The sequence below is a fragment of the Typopeltis vanoorti genome, chromosome 3 (genome assembly GCF_054136105.1).
Source record: "Typopeltis vanoorti isolate ZY-2024b chromosome 3, IOZ_Tvanoo_1.0, whole genome shotgun sequence".
Lineage (NCBI taxonomy): Eukaryota > Metazoa > Arthropoda > Arachnida > Uropygi > Thelyphonidae > Typopeltis > Typopeltis vanoorti.
The window spans coordinates 137,437,276-137,454,806 of record NC_143551.1 but is presented as its reverse complement, the minus strand read 5'-3'; the positions used below and the strand labels follow the sequence as shown (position 1 = coordinate 137,454,806).

General features: G+C 37.2%; 1 protein-coding gene across 4 annotated transcripts in view; it reads left to right on the top strand.

Annotated features, from left to right (window-relative positions):
* Positions 1-17,531, top strand: part of LOC150108594 (lysine-specific demethylase 4C-like) — a 366,824-nt gene that overhangs the window by 343,232 nt on the left and 6,061 nt on the right. For all 4 annotated transcript variants that reach the window (XM_090390884.1, XM_090390883.1, XM_090390881.1 and 1 more), the window contains exon 18: positions 12,715-12,807. In XM_090390884.1, the coding sequence (XP_090247010.1) occupies positions 12,715-12,807 (93 nt within the window). The remainder of the gene's footprint in view (positions 1-12,714; positions 12,808-17,531) is intronic.

Here is a 17,531-nt window from a genome sequence, read left to right as displayed (position 1 = left end):
GAGACATCAAAACTGACTAATAAATCATCTTTTTCTAATGTAATGTCTTTGATCATGTTTATGATGTGTTGTGTGTTTTTGATATAGGAGGGAGAATGACATACCAACTCCTTGAGTGTTGCCGCTAATTTTTTGGCTAAGTGATACGTCGGGCTATCAATTCCTTCAACGATAGGTCTTAGCAGAGTGTTTTCTTTATGAATTTTTGGTAGCCCATAAATTCTAGGGGAGCGCATATTGAGGGAACAGTTTTTTGATTGTATCTTCGGGCCATGTGGTAATTGATTTAAGTAGTTTCTCCATTTTGTTTTTTGTTCTGTTAGTTGGGTTGTAGTTAACTAGTTTGTATGTGTTATTGTCAGAGACCAGCAGATTCATTTTTTCTATATAAGTGGTATGGTTTAAAATGACAGTGGCATTTCCTTTATCGGCTCTGGTTATTATTATGTTCGGATTTGTTTTAAGTGATTTTATCGCTGTTAATTCATGTTTAGTTATGTTGCTTGTTATTGTTTTGTTATGGTTTAAAATGTTCGCAGTTTCTATACGTATTTTGTCTGCTATGTTATTAGGTATGAATCTTAGGCCTCTTTCCATATTACAAATAACTTCAAGTTTGTCTGTCGTTTTTGGTGCTATAGCAAAATTTAAACCGTTGTTAAGTATAGAGATTTCGTCTTTGTTTAGAGCGTTGTTAGATAGGTTAATTATGTTATTGATACCTGCGGGTGATTGGTGGCTCCTGTTGTTTCTTGCTTCTGGTTGGTTGTTCTTGTTCACTGTGGCAAACTTTGAATATGGGGGCTGGTCTTGTCATTCTTTTAGTCTTTGAAATTTGGAAATTAGGTTTTCTTTCTTCATTTGTTGGATGTGGTTTGCTGTGTTGTCTCTAATCCTTTCTAGGATTATCCAGATATCTGCGTTTAAGTAGCTAGACAGCTCCGTTTTTTCTTTTAGTAGCTGGTTTTGTGTAGCGGCTAGGTTCTTTCTGGTAGCTTGGATCTGCTCTCTCAGTAGTGCTTTCTCCATGCGGTGGTATATTCTTTGTGCCTTTGTTGAAGTGAATTTCCTCTTTAGCCTGATGCAGTTAGGAGTGATATCGCTGTCCCTGCACTGTATAAAAAACGCCAGTCGATTGATCAAATTTGAAACTTGGATCTTCAGCTTACCGTATTGGTTACATCGCTTGTGGGTCGAATCTCCATGAATTATCGTAATCCTTTCTTTTAGGGTTACACGGTGATCAGCATTCATTTTAAAAATTTTTTATGGAATTTACAACCGTGTTAAAAATTTTTTTTATTATCCCGACGTTTCGATCTTCACATCAAGATCATCATCTGGAGCGTACATAGGTATATGTACGCTCCAGATGATGAACGTACCGAGCTGAGTTACATCATTAACTGTAAGATAGAGAAACAATGATTTGATCACATGTTATTCTACTGGCGTGACCTCTGGTGAATAAAAAAAATAAAAATTAAAAATAAAATAAAAACTTTTTTACATCAAGCTAAATTCTGTTTTTACAATGACAGGAATAAACATTCTTTTAGATGGTTTTCTTTCAGAAACAATTGGTGTCCTATGTTTAGTATTACAATTCCTATTTTTGATTTACAATACTGGATTTTCTACAGTCCTGTTAATAGTTGTTCTTAGTGAGGAAGGTCGAATATATGCCTTCCATATGTTTGGGATTTTTAAACCATCATTGTTGTTCAGATTGGGGGTGGTTGCTGATAATCTCGCAAGCTTCCTTGAATTTTCGTTCATACCATGTTCTAGTGTGATGTAGACAGCTGGTGGTTTTCCAGTAAATTCTGTGTAAGGTATTCAGGGCATGATCAGAAAGGCCAGCTTCACCATAATTATTATATTTAATGTGTCATTTATGTTCTTTTTGTCTAATAGGAATAGTGCGTCCTGTTTCTCCTAAATATGGTATGTTGCAAGTACAATAATATATAGGATATATTATTAATATTATTAATATATAGGATATATAAAGGATACAGCCAAAATACTATAAACAAAATTCTCTACAAAACCACAATAAAAAACAAAGACAAACCAGACTACAGTAAAACTATAACTATTCCCTATATTAAAGGAATATCAGACAAAATAAACAGAGTACTACAAAAGTACAACCTCAAAGCCACCTTTAAACCTCCTGCAAAATTAAAAAACTTACTCAACTCATCCAAAGACCCACTAGCTCACCCTGGAGTATACCAGATTTATTGTACTTGCAACATACCATATATAGGAGAAACAGGACGCACTATTCCTATTAGACAAAAAGAACATAAACGACACATTAAATATAATAATTATGGTGAAGCTGGCCTTTCTGATCATGCCCTGAATACCTTACACAGAACTGACTGGAAAACCACCAGCTGTCTACATCACACTAGAACATGGTACGAATGGAAATTCAAGGAAGCCTGCGAGATTATCAGCAACCACCCCCAATCTGAACAACAATGATGGTTTAAAAATCCCAAACATATGGAAGGCATATATCCAACCTTCCTCACCAAGAACAACTATTAACAGGACTGTAGAAAATCCAGTATTGTAAATCAAAAATAGGAATTGTAATACTAAAAATAGGACACCAATTGTTTCTGAAAGAAAACCATCTAAAAGAATGTTTATTCCTGTCATTGTAAAAACAGAATTTAGCTTGATGTAAAAAAGTTTTTATTTTATTTTTAATTTAATTTTTTTTTTAATTATTCACCAGAGGTCACGCCAGTAAAATAACGTGATCAAATCGTTGTTTCTCTAGCTTACAGTTAATGATGTAACTCAGCTTGTTCTGTATACTTATGTACGCTCCAGATGATGATCTTGATGTGAAGATCGAAACGTTGGGATAATAAAAAAGTTTTTTAACACGGTTGTAAATTCCATAAAAAATTTTAAAATGAATGCTGATCACCGTGTAACCCTAAAAGAAAGGATCCCAAAATAAAAAGGCATCCGGCAAGGCAACACCATATCTCCCAAATTATTTACAGCTGTGCTAGAGGAAGTCTTTAGAAGCCTTGATTGGGAAACAAGAGGAATAAACATAAATGGAGAAAGGCTGCATCATCTGAAATTTGCAGATAATCTTGAAGATCTCGAAGAAAGTCTAAATCGGCTAAATGAAGCCTCCAAAGTAATTGGATTAAAAATAAATAGAGAAAAAACAAAAATAATGATGAATAAATACATAAACCATAGAACTGTCAAAGTTGAAAACCATGAAATAGAAAAAGTTACTTCATATGTATATTTGGGCCAATTGTTATCCTTTGAGGATTGTCAAAGAAAAGAGATTGAACGAAGAATTCACCTTGGATGGATGGCTTATGGGAAAATGAGAGATATATTCAGAAGTGACATCCCTATGAGTCTAAAAAGGAAAGCTTTCGACCAGTGCATACTTCCTGTCCTAACATATGGAGGAGAAACATGGACTTTAACAGAAGTCCTAAACAAAAAGCTGAGAACAACACAACATCGCATGGAGAGAAGTATGCTAAAAATAACATTAAGAGATAAGAAGACAAATACCTGGATAAGATCTCAAACAGGTGTCACGGATATTGTAAAATACATTAAACAGGGTAAGTGGAGATGGGCTGGCCATATTGCCAGTTGCAGTGATGGAAGATAGACTAGAAAAACAACAGAGTGAGACTAATGGATGGAGCAAAACAAAGTGGAAGACCGAGAAGAAGGTGGAGGGATGAAGTGAAACAAATTGGAGGAGTGAGATGGATGGGAGAGGCTGAAAACCAAGTGGTTAGGAAAATCATGGGGGGAGACCTTCGTCCAGCAGTGGACAGAACCAAAAGGTTGAAGAAGAAGAAGACATCAGAAAAAAATAGCCCAAGGTCAATGCAGATAGGATCTCCCTGCATTTTCAAACCTTTCATTCAGCTAGCTACTTCCTAAAGATCAATTCATCCTGTTGTGTATAAAGTTCCTTGTGCCTGCAGGTTTAGCTTACTTTGGACAGACTGGTAGATTTTCATATTTGGAAATTATCAGTTAACATCTGCCCTGAAGAACACAAAATTTGCATCCACTATCATCTGTATGGCAGTTGGGATTGGCAGACCAAGCTCTGGATACTCCTTCACATATAGGATCAGATGGAGGAAAACATCTATATTACAAGTTGTTATAGATCCGAGAGACTATTTTTAGTATCAGCGTCAGCTATGAAGCACTCTACCAATTTCAGCAAGTATGGTTGCATTAAATTTCCAAAGAACTGGGAGTCTAACAAATTTACTTTATAGTTATCTGACCCATGCATAAACAGTATAGACAATACTATGAGTTCTGACTGTGTAAAAACATCAATTCTGTTTTCAGTTACAATTTGAATTGTTTTGCACAATTCCTTAGTTCCGTGCTGTGCGCCTGTCACAGTCATAATTGTGATCTGTGCTCTAATGATGCTGGGTAGAAAACCAGCAAAATATTAGTGAGTTTAATAAATGTGCTTTCTTCTCATAGTGTTGTTTATACTGTGAAACTTTATTATGAATGAGATCCTATGAATATAAGAAAAGTATTTTCATATTTGGAAATTATCAAAATTATATGAACAAATTCATCATAGAGACTTCTTTCCTCAACACTTCAGCTCTATACTTTCTTTGAAATGCAATGAGTAGGAAATTATTATAGTGACTTCTGTGATGTTAGGTTGTTAGAAAAACCTGCTTGTTCAGTTAGAGGAACTTTTTCCTACCCCTCCTTCCCAATCTGTTTTGTAAATTAACTGAACCTTGATACAGGTTAGTAGAATGTTTCTCCTGAGAAAAGTCTTTTTTTTACAACTCAGTGAAATGAACAAATGCACAATAACACTGTTTAGTATGAACAGTCATAATATAATATAGGAACATCAGTTTCTAGGACTAAAAGAATGCTCTCCATCCCTTTGAGGAATGAAAATAATAGAATATTTCTTTATTTTGATTATATACTGCTAACCCCCGATTTACACAGATTCGTTTCTATGCATTTTTTTCCTGCTACATATTATGCCACTCTCTATATTCTGCCACTTGTGCATGTGTGCTGTTTTTCAGCACACCCAACAATTAAATTTTTTTTTTAAATTCAAAATACAATTATTTCCTTGTATTTTGAATAAAACTGATTTGTTTCAAGATATTTTGTATAGTGCATTAATATGAGGAAAAAAAATTCAATTAGTCATCATCAAATTCTTGATATATATATCCTTAAGGGGTGTACAGGATATGATAGCACTACATGAAAAATTTACAATGATTACTAACTTCCTATCTACAATTTTCCTCCAAATCAGTCTGTTACCTGTCAATAGTCCAATATTATCAGGTCTTATATTTCTGTCTTCTAAGGCACTTTTTACTGTATCCATCCACCTTCATCTTGGTCTTCCTCTGGGTCTTTTTTCTACTAACCTGGCAGAGAACACTTGTTTTGCTAATCTTTCCTTGCCCGTTCTGTTTAAGTAACCATTCCACCTGAGATTAACTCTGCTAATGCATTCCTGGTTGCTGACAATATAAAGTTCTTTCCTAATATCCTCATTTTTAATATGATATTGCCATTGATAACATCTGTTCATGCCCTAATCTTTCTCAGGACTCTCATATCTGTGGTCTCTAGTCTTTGGTCAAGTGTTTTATTTTAACCCAGCTCTCGGATCCATAAGTTAAAATCGGTTTGAACACGGTCTTGTATACAGCTAATTTCTCTCTTATTCCATATAAATTTATTCATTTGACTTCCTACCATACCAGCTTTGTTGATTCTGTTGTCTATTTCCATATTTAATTTACCATCTTCGCTAAAAATCGTGCCTAAGTAGCTGAAATGTTTTACTTGTTCTATAGGTTCTCCATTCACAATGCAGTTGATATTTTCAGTGTTTCTGCCTATTTTCTTTGTCTTTTTAATGCTGACCTTCATACCATATCTATTACAAGAGTTATTCAATTTAGTCAGGGAATCTTTCAGACTTGTAGCAGATTTATTTGAAGTATAATGTCATCTGCATAAAGCAATGAGCTGAGATTAACATCTCCAATTTTGATATCAGGTTTAATACCACTTTCCTTCATAATGTGATCCATATAAATAATGAATAACAGATGAGATAATGTACATCCTTATAATAAATTTAGTTTAATCCTTTATCCAAGTGTGAGCAAACAATGTTTGCACCTGAAGGTATTTTTAGGACTGGGGTAAGGTGGTACAGCACCAGGACGACTCCTTGCAAAGGTGGAGCAAGCTACCAACACTCCTATCTCGGTATCTCTCATAATGCAAAACACATCTCCTTGCGGATATGTCTAATGTTATGCATTAAGGGAAGGGTCACTACCCAGACTAGTTTCGACCTTTATTGAGGGCTCTTCAGTGGGAGCCAGGCCCAAGTGGAGATACCACACATAACGCATAACGTTACTGGCTGGATGGGTGAAGCAAAAATGCTTTTCTTTTTCCCCTTTATCTCTGTAAGTGATACTGTGAATGAGGTATTATTGAGCTACCTGCTCGCCCTATTGGGGCTTGAAGTTAGTGATGTTCGCTGTGTAGTAGAATAGATTTTGGTCTTCTGTATTTGCAGTGTATTGCTTCACTGTAGTTGTTGGCTTGTTTGATCAGTGGATTTGAGTGCAGGGTTGCCTTGGAAAAGAATTTCTCAGCTAAGTCGTGGAGATGCGAGCGGATGTAAGGGATGTTTACTTCTCGGTGGATCTGGGAGTTTCTTATGTTTTTGTATGTTGGTTTCTGAGGTATGACTCCATGCTGGAGAGGCGTAGGTGATAACTGGGCGAATTACAGTTTTGTACAGCGTTAGCTTGTTTCTTACATCTAGTTTGCTTTTGCGGTTGATCAGGGGGTAGAGTTGTGCAATTACTCTGGATGTCTTCACTCCTGTTAGTTTGATGTGATTACTAAATAGCAGTTTGCTATCCAGTTTCACACCAAGGTGTGTTGCTTCTGTTACCCATGGGATCTTGAGTCCGTGGAGCTGGATGTCATCCTTGCTGGTGACTTTTCTTCTGGAGAACAGCACAGCAGAACTTTTCAGGGGGTTTACCTGGATCCTCCAATCTGTTAGCCAAGTTTCTAGTGTGTTGATGCTGCCTTGCAGCCTTCTAATTGCTAACTGAGGGCTGCGAGATCTTGAAAGTATCGCGGTGTCATCCGCATATAATGCTGTAATGATATTTCTCGGGTTTGGGGGGATATCAGCTGTATAGATCGAGAACAGTAGAGGTGCTAAGAGGGAGCCCTGTGGCACTCCTGCACGGATCTTGCGTTTGGATGACACTGTTCCATTTAGTTGGATTTGCATGTGTCTGTCACTTAGGTATGCTTTAATTAGTTTGACTAGTTTTATTGGGAAGTTAAGTTGTATAAGTTTGTAGAGAAGTCCTTGATGCCATACCTTATCAAAGGCCTTCGCTATGTCGATGAAGACTGCAGCCGTCTGGAGATTCCAGTTAAAGCCTCCTGCTATGTATTCTACCAGACGGTGTATTTGTTGTGCTGTGGAGTGTTCTCTGCGGAATCCGAATTGCTCGTTTCGGATGATTCCGAGCTTGTCAGTGATTGCTTGTAGCCTTGTGAGTATAACCTTTTCAGTGATTTTTCCAAGACTTGATAAGAGGCTAATGGGTCTGTAGCTTTCTGGAAGTTGAGGATTCTTGCCTGCCTTTTTTATGGGTATGATATCAGCTGTTTTCCAGGTTGTCGGGAAGTGCTGAAATCTGATGATCGCGTTTGTTATATTAACAATATGTATTATTGCTTTTCTTGGAAGCAACTTTAGTGTTCTGTTGGTGATGGCATCAGGGCCTGGAGCCTTTTTGTTGTTCAGTTGTGCTATGATTTTGGTTATTTCCCCTGGGGTAGTGGGGGAGATGGGTTCTGAGGTATCTGTGAGATTTAATGCTTTCCTGACATGGCGATGAACTTTATAGATGAAATTAATGTTAAGACTTTTGTACGATGGGCTGCACTGCTCCTCCAGGTTGTCTATGAGGGCTTCTGCCTTTTCCTTGTCTGTGTGTACTATTCCTTGTTTGGTTTGTATAGGAGGTAAGGGCTGCCTTTTGGTGCGTAGGATTTTTAAGAATTTCCATATGGAGTGATCTTCTGGGTTGAGTGTGGTTAATTTGGTTTCCCATTCTTGATTGCGGTGGTTCTGTAGAGCTTCTCTGACTTTTCTGTTGAGTTTGTTTAGTGTTGTTTTGTCCTGTGGTGCTCTTGTGTTGTGATATCTCTTTCTTGCTTTGTTCTTGGTTCTAATCAGGTCCATGATTTCTTCTGGGATCCTGTTGGTGGTGTGGTGGAGAGTGATTTGCTTTACTGAGGCTATTGCTTTCTGCATTTGGCTTGTTAGATTGATTATGGCTATATCTATCTCTTCTTTTTTCTGTATGATGGGTGGTGGACCAATGTATTCTGGTAGAGTTTTTGCGAGTTTGTTCCAAGCTATAAAGGAGTGCTGTGGTGAGAACTGTTCTTGATTGCCTAGCCTGAGCTGAATGGGGTTGTGGTCTGATGAAAGTTCTTCTATTGTTTCTAGTTGGTATTGGTATGGGATGTTTTTAAGTATTACAATGTCCAAAACATCAGATCGTCCTGTTGGGCTGTGGTGAGTGGGCTCAGTAGGTCCAACCACAATGGCAGAGTTGTGCATTGCATAGTTGTATAAAATGTGTCCTTTGGTGTTAATGGATGAGCTAAACCAGGCTGTATGCTTGGAGTTGAGATCTCCTGCTAAGATTATGGAGTCTTTGGATCCGAGGATAGAGTCTAGGTCAGATATCAGTAGTGGGATTCCAGGTGGGTTGTATGCTGCATAGATCTTTAGACTGCCTGCATTGCTGGTGTGTACCTCCACTCCAGTCACCTCTAGGTTCATAGTTGGGAGGTCAGTTACTGTGTTATGGTTTAAGTAGCTTTTTATGTAGACAGCAGTGCCCCCTCCTCTTGCACCAAGTCGATCCTTTCTGTACATGGTAAAGCCTCGGAGTCTTGGGTTATTTGCTGGTCTGAGGTGTGTTTCGTTGACTAGAATGATGTCAGGTTTGTATCTGGATGCAAATTCTTGGAGTTCCAGGATTTTGTTTGTTATTCCATTTGCATTCCAAGCTACAATCTTTAGTGAGTTTGGTTTATGTTTTCTGTTCATGACAGAGGGCTGTTAGGATGGATTGTGTTCCTTGTAGGAATCTCTTTCTGCAGGAAGGTGAGGGGCTTGTCATGCTAAATTCTTGCAGCATGGTGGCAAGCGAGGCAGTTAAGATTTTTTCTAAGTTGGAGCCTCGCTGTTCGTAGGATGTGGGGTTCTTAGGTCATGCAGCCTCAGCATACGTTTTTGTCATGTTGGTTGGCTGTGTTGTTGGTGTGAACTGAGACGAGGGGTGAGTTGCCTGCTTGGTAGTGGAGTTGTTACCGAGAGGAGGGGGTCTGAGGCTAGTTTTTGTTATCCCACGATTTCTTGGGTGGGACATGCACCCCTTGTAATTGGCAGGGTGAGGTCCTCCACAGTTAGCACAGCATGCCGGTGTTGTTTTTGGCTTGGTGCAGGTGCTAGTCGGATGTTCTTTGCCGCATTTTAGGCATCTGAAGGGTGCTTTGCAGAGCTTTTGGGCATGCCCAAACGTTTGGCATCTATGGCATTGTCCTGCCAATGCCTTCTTTCTTAGTGGCTCAGTTGTGATTTTGAGCCTACATATATTTTTCAATTCGTATATTCTTTTTTGCATGTTTGATATCTCTACCAGAACTAGTGGCATAGGTTTTTTATCCGATCTTAGCATTCTGCTCACTTTAACTGGAGTCAGGTCTTGGTTGATGAGATCGGCATTGACCTCGTCAGTCGTGATTCCCTCGGCAATCCCCCTGAGCACCACTTTTAGGTTCTTTTCACTAGCCAGTGCAAATGTGTGAAAAGGCAGCATGGAGTTGTCCAGCATTTTTGTGATCATGCGGTAGTCTGCGACTGATTCAGGTTGTATCTTTACCCCTTCATCTGTGTTTCTGGCCCAGGAATAGTTGATGTTCTGTTCTCTGAGCGATTTCGAGACTGAGGTCCACTTGTGTTTGTCTCGAAGGATTACCGGGAGTACCTTTTCTTTATTTCCCGATACTGCTTGTGTGGGCGCGTTTTCTTCCGTGGGTTCGTCCGCGGTCCTTCGCCTTTTGTTTGTGTGTTCGTCTGCTGTTGGTTCTGTCTGTCTGTTGTCCTCGGGTGTGAGGAGGGTAATGTTTTGTTCTGTGATATCGTCCTCTTCCTCTTCGGGTTCCTCTGCCTGTGTATACAGTTTAAGGTAGCCTGGCCATTCGGTTTCGAACTTTTGAAGGAGTACCTTAAATAGTTCTAAGGCTTTGTCTCTGTTTATGTGTTGAAGAAAATCTTTAACGTTGTCCATTTCTAGTGTGTGTGTGTAAGGGTTCAAAAACGATGGTAAATTCGGATGGAACTTTCTTAAAAATCTTAAAGCTTACCTTTACCTGGGTGGGTGCTGGTAAGGACATAGGTATTGCAGTCTTCAGAGTCTCTTCTTTCGCTGAACAAGTTTTAATTCAAATCCAATCCTCGGAATCGAGTTGGTTCGTCCATCACTATATCACTGTAATATCACTATAATTTATCACTTATAACTATATATCACTATAATATCATCTTTAAAAACTCAGCACTTCAATACCAATCCTAATAGTGGAGATACCAGCCAGAAGCATTAGCAGGTCATCTCTACCTATGGGAGTTGCCAATTGGTGTGCCACCTTTTTAATAAATTACTCTGGATTTAGAGAAAGATGCTGAAAGTTTATTTTTCACTCGGTTAGAATATAATAAATTTAGTTTAATCCTTTATCCAAGTGTGAGCAAACAGTGTTTGCACCTGAAATAGATACTGAGATAGGAGTGTTGGTAGCTTGCTCCACCTTTGCAAGGAGTCGTCCTGGTGTTGTACCACCTTACCCCGGTCCTGAAGATACTTTCAGGTGCAAACATTGTTTGCTCACACTTGGATAAAGGATTAAATTAAATTTATTATATTCTAACCAAGTGAAAAATAAACTTTCAACAATGTACATCCTTGTCTGACACCAGATTTAATATTAAACCACTTTCCTGTACGTCCTTCAATTCTAGCTACTGACTTACAACTCAAGTAAAGAGAGAGTATTGATTTATATAATGCCTCACTGACACCATACAACTGTAGCATTTTGATTAGCTTCTCTCTTGGCACCTTATCACATGTTTTTTTCAGATCTACTAAACTTAAATAGAGATCTTTGTTATATTGCCATGATTTTTCAACTATTTGTTGTGAAGTGAAGATCTGATCCTGACAGTTTCTGTTTGGCCTGGATCCAGCTTGTTCTTCACTACCACCAAGCTTCTCCTCCACAATCCTTCTCAACCATTTCTCAAGTATACTTGCATAAATCTTACCAGGAACACTCGGTAGAGAAATACCTCTGTAATTCTCACATTTAGTTTTATTTCTCTTTTTATATATGGGTACTATGAGAATTCTACTCTAATCATCTGGAATTCGTCCTTCTGTCTGAAAAATGTCAAAAGACATGGGGAGGGGGAAACAAAAAACAGTATCTCTTATTTAACACTGAAATTTGCTCACACAGATTTCTTGGAACATATCCCCCTGCATAAAAAAGGGGTTAAATATATGAAAGGGGTCTGTTGTGATTCATTCGCTTGATAAATGGTTATGCTGGTCTCCTATACTAACTACTCTTTAATGTATTAAAGTTCTCTTTACTTTTTTGTAAATTCTGGGTTTAGTATGCAGTGTCCTTTTGTTTGTCTTTCAGATTACATTTTAGCCAAACAGATTCAGAGATGGTGGAGCAAAGAGTATATATCACTAATCTAATTTCTTTATTCAGTACCTTTTCTTTCTATAGCATCATAAAGGTGTAAAGATTTAAATATGGATTCAGTAAAATATAATGTTTCTTTAGTGTAGGATTTTTATAGCTAACACAGTGACATTGAAAAAATATTCAAATCAAGTATAAATTATGAATTTGTCTAGTTTGATTTGTGATTGGATTTGTCTATTTTTCAGCTATTAAACAACTATTCATTAACGTAGTGAAGACAGTTGTTTTAATAGTTATATTTTATTGAATCACTGTTTAAATTCATAAAACATTTATAGTAATATCATTGACAACACAAAACATCTATAATATGTAACTCCTTTGCTCTTCTCTACTCTCTATCTCTCTTTAGTATATATTAAACTTTCCCTTAATTATCTACCACTTCCTTATTATGAACCTGAGGTTTTTACCATTATATTTAATATAAACTTTTCCAACTGTTATAAGTAGACAGTTTAATGGAATCTGATTTTAAAATGTAATCAAATGTAAAAGACTAGTCTCTTGGAAAATGTATGATTTAAGTTTTATATATTTTACAGTTTACTTATTAGTTTTCTGTTCATATTACTGTAGAATTCACTCAAGAATGTTCTTTTATTCCTGCCCATCTTGAAAACGATAAAATTCATTATCCTCATTTTGAAAGGGATACTTGAATATTGGGGGGGGGGGGTGACTATTATTTAGTTTTAAACTTTTATTATGGTAGTATGATTTATGCTATAGAAATTGTCTCCTAATGATTAGGTTGAATTTGAGGATGGATCATGTATCACTTTAGGAAGGGAGCAGTTCTATGCTGAAGATGAAGAGCTGCCAAAACATGTTGGATCAAAATTGGTATGTTTTTCTTAATTGTTTCTTTGACTGTTTTAAAAATTATCATTTCTGTTTGCTTATTTAAAAATGGTATATGCCAAAAAAAATATGTATGTTTTGGTCTCCAAAGTAGGAATTAATGTGTAGAGCTAAAAGTTAGGAATATATGTATGTGTTTATGTGTTGCCAACATGGGTGGCATACCAGATTAGCATTCCTGCTATTCAGGCATAGGTGTGAATATCACTGTGAGTATGGATATTTGTGAATGTCTTTCGGGGGGGGGGGGGGTACATAAATTTCACCATTGATGTGAGACCACTTTCCAATCTTTTTCTCTAGAGCAGGTTCTGGATTATGTAAAAAAAAAATAATAAAAACCTTAATTTGCCACAGCATACTACTAATGCACTATAGGTTTCCAAGCTTTCTTGGCAGTTAAACAAATATATATATATGTAGAAAGTATTTTACCTTGGGTATAATAAATGTTAAAGATACCAAGCTATTTTAAACCTGGTTTTACTTCATTTCCCAAGTAAGCAAACAGACAAACAAGTCAAGTTTGCAAGTCTAGCTGACCCTGCACGTAGTGCAAGACCAAGGCAACTCATGGTAAAAGTAGATTAAGCTCTGATCACTAATCTTAATATTTACCCTTAATGCAAAGCACATCTCCTGGAGGAGATGTATGATGCTTTGTATTAAAGGCAAGGGGCCACTACCCAGACTGGTTTCAACCCTTATTGAGGTCTCATCAGTGGGAGCCAGGCTAGAAATACCAAGATTTTAGTAATACAGAGCTTATAAGTATTTTACCAGAACAAGTTACCATTAGGTGTTTTAACCTTATTAAATAAAAATCTCAGGAGGAGGAGATATAAATGTATCCTCCTGAGATTTTTATTTAATAAGGTTAAAACACCTTATATTAAATATTAAGATTAGTGATCAGAGCTTATTCTACTTTTACCACGAGTTGCCTTGGTCTTGCACTACGTGCAGGGTCAGCTAGACTTGCAACACTTGCAGGTGCAAAATTGACTTGTTTGTCTGTTTGCTTACTTGGGAAATGGAGTAAAACCAGGTAAAAATAGCTTGGTATCTTTAACACACACACACACACACACACACACGTGTGTGTGTGTGTGTGTGTGTGTGTGTGTGTGTGTGTGTGTGTGTGTGTGTGTAGGCACATATTTTTGCCTATTTACCAGATATAGTAAATTGTATGATTCTAACAAAAGTTATAAATCTATTTGTTTACAATTAAACTATGACCACTAAAACGTTTTGATTATAGTTTCTTAATATAAGAATATAAAATCATTCTTCATTTTGTCTATCTTCTTCGAGCACAAACTTTGTTTACCTACACTTGGGTAAAGGATTAAACTAAATTTGTTATAGTTCGGCCAAGTGGAAAATAAACTTTTAACATCTCTCTATAAATCCAGAGTAAATTAATAATAAGATGGTACAGCTTTTGGCAACTCGAATAAGTCAATATGACCTCTCCATTGCTTCTGCCTTTGTGTCACCACTTCTGGGTCTGCCTCCCACTGACGAGACCTCAGTGAAGGAGAGGCCGGTCTTGGCGGTGGAACTTCCATTGGTATATTGTTTTATACATGTTCGCAAGGAGATGTGCTTTGCATTATGGGAGATTCTGGGATGGGGAGTGATGAGAGCTTGATCCACCTTTACTACGAGTTGCCTCAGTCCTGAACTACTTCAGGTGCACTTGGGTAAAGGATTAAACTACATTTGTTATAATCTGCCAAGTGGAAAATAAACTTCCAACATCTTTCTCTAAATCCAGAGTAAATTAATAATAAGGTGGCACACCTTTTGGCAACTCATATAAGTAAATATGACCTCTCCATTACTTCTGCCTTCGTTTCACCATTTCTGGGTCTGCATCCCACTGACGAGACCTCAATAAAGGTCGTGACCGGTCTGTTGTGGCCCTTCCCTTGGTGCATAGCTTTATACATGTCTGCAAAGAGATGTGCTTTGCATTATGGGAGATGCTGGGATGGGAAGTGATGAGAACTTGGTCCACCTTTACTACGAGTTGCCTCGGTCCTGAACTACTTTCTGTTGAAAATTTAGTTTAAATCCTCTACCCAAGTGTAGGCAAACTTTGTTTGCCTACACTTGGGTAAAGGATTAAACTAAATTTGTTATATCTTCTTTTTCATACGAGGGGTGGTCTGAAAATTTCTCGGCCTAGCAATATAAACGAATTTATAATTTCAAAATGATTTTTATTTTTCTACATAATCTACCTTAAGACTAATATATTATTCCAGTGATACTCCAGCACCATTATTCCATCCCTGTAGTGGTTCTCAGTAAGATCTACAAAATGCCCTTCTACAGCTGCAATCACTTGATTTGAAGAAAAACGCTGACCAGCGAGAAAGAATTTTAGTTTGGGGAAGAGATAGAAGTCAGAGGGAGCCAAATCTGGGGAAATAGGGTGGATGTTCCAACAATTCATAGTGCAGATCCCTTAATTTTCTCATTGCCAAAACACCTTTGTGAGCAGGTGCATTATCCTGATGAAAGATGATTTTTTTCCTGCAAACCAGGTCTTTGCTCACGAATTATTGGTTTACCCTTTTCAAGATAATTAATAAACAAAATGCCTTTAGCATCCCAAAACACCGATACCATGACCTTTCCTGCTGATGGAACCGACTTTGTCTTCTTTGGCATTGAACAACTGGCTTCTGTCCACTGTTTTGACTGCTGTTTGGATTCTGATGTGTAGTGGTGAATCCAAGTCTCATCCATAGTAATAAATCGATGCACAAAATCAGTTTTATTCTTGTTAAAACGCTCCAAGTACTGTTCAGATATTTTCATGCGAGTGCGTTTTTTGATCTGCTGGGAGCAAGCATGACACCCATCTTGTGCAAAGCTTTTTCATTTCCAATTCTTCATGCAAAATATACCCTATGTGTTCTTTTGAAATGCCTATAGTCTCAACAATTTCACTCACTTTGACTCGCCTGTCATCCAGTACTATATCGTGCACTTGATCAATGATTTCTGGTGTTGTTACACTTTTTGGACATCCTTCACTTGGATCATTCAAGGCTGGTGTGGCCGCGTTTAAACTTGGCAGCCCATTTCTTAATTGTCGAAAGCGAAGGAGAAGAGTGCCCATAAACTTTTGTGAACTTCGAATGAATTTCTTTTGCCATTAAACCTTCTTTTATAAAGAATTTTATAACTGTAGGATACTCAATTTTATCCATTTCAAGGGATGCAGACAATGCTTTTGCTTCAGACAGCTGTATAAAACAAACTACTTGATAGTATGACTTGCAGTTTCACATCGATGCTTATGACAGATGTACCAACTTAGAAAAAAAAAAATCTTGCCGAGAGTGTTGCCATCTATTGTTGAGGCCAAGAACCTTTCAGCCCAACCTCGTATTTTAGGCTCAGTGGCCTTTCATAGCTAAGTAGCTTGGCTCATATTAATTCTGTTAAGCTATGAGTGAGCAAGATTAATGATGAAGATGTAAGTTACATACATTAGGATAATTATAAACTTTGCATATTTTTTATTGAAGGCCAAATTTTGTTTATCCAGTTTTTAATCATTTTTCCATGCATACTATTAACTGTAATGGTTAAAAATCAATTAGAATAAAAAGACAGTTATGAAAAAAACTGAAATTCGTTTGCTTTCACCTGAAAGATCCTTAAAAAGTTTATGTTCTAGGTGAGATCTTTCTTCATTTAATACTGTATTATGTAGTGCAAAAAAGCATGTGTGTAAAATGCCTACAGTCAGTGAGTTTGTAAACCAGTTTGAAAACTATCATAAGTGTGCCATTCTAGTTTTCAAATCTGATTCTGGCCAACAACAACAAAAAAAGTGTTATGTACAAAGAAATGTAAACAGGAAAGATATTTTACTGTTTACTAAAGTCTTGAACAGAATCTCTCATCAGAGGGGAGACTGTGCTAAGAAATGCATAAGCAAATCAATACAAAACAAGTGGCAACAGCCATAATACACCCTTAGGCTCCATGGCCTTTCATAGCTACCTGTCCTATTTCTGGTCAAAGACACTCTGTCAAAAAAACCATGTGGGGGAGGGGGGAAAAAAGAGTGCTATATACATGCTAAATGAGAATGACTGCCTCTCTCTCTTTCTTTCTTTAGATAAGCAGTTGCAACTGTATTAAAACTAGTTAGTGATGATAAATGTACTTGTGTATTTATGATCAGTTCAGTTTTCTGAGGGCTACAAGCCCAAAACACCTGTTAGCCACTTGTCAGTGCTTTCTGGCTTTATATAAAGTAAAGGTTTGGAGTGTTTAAAGCCAAAGTGATATTATCTTCATTGATCAGTAAATGCAAATTTTCAATCAAAATGTGAACAGACTCTTCTATTCCTCTTGCCCACACATGGCATTAGTGTGCTATAGATCTTGTGGCCTTTCATGTGTGGACCAGATAAAAATGAAGCCTTAATTTCTGATAAGGTTAGTTTTCTGGAGGCCACATGCACATATATTATTTGTAGTGTTTGTGTTATCTTTTTTTAAAGTACAGGGTGTCTCAAAATTCATGCAAGAAGTAATTTTGATAGAAAACACAGGTTTTTAATTAAAAATTGTAATTTCTTATTGATTCAATTCATAAAGTATACAGTATAGGGTTATGCATGGAATAGCATATCGGGTAAATGGCCTCCACGGCTTTGCTGGCACATACG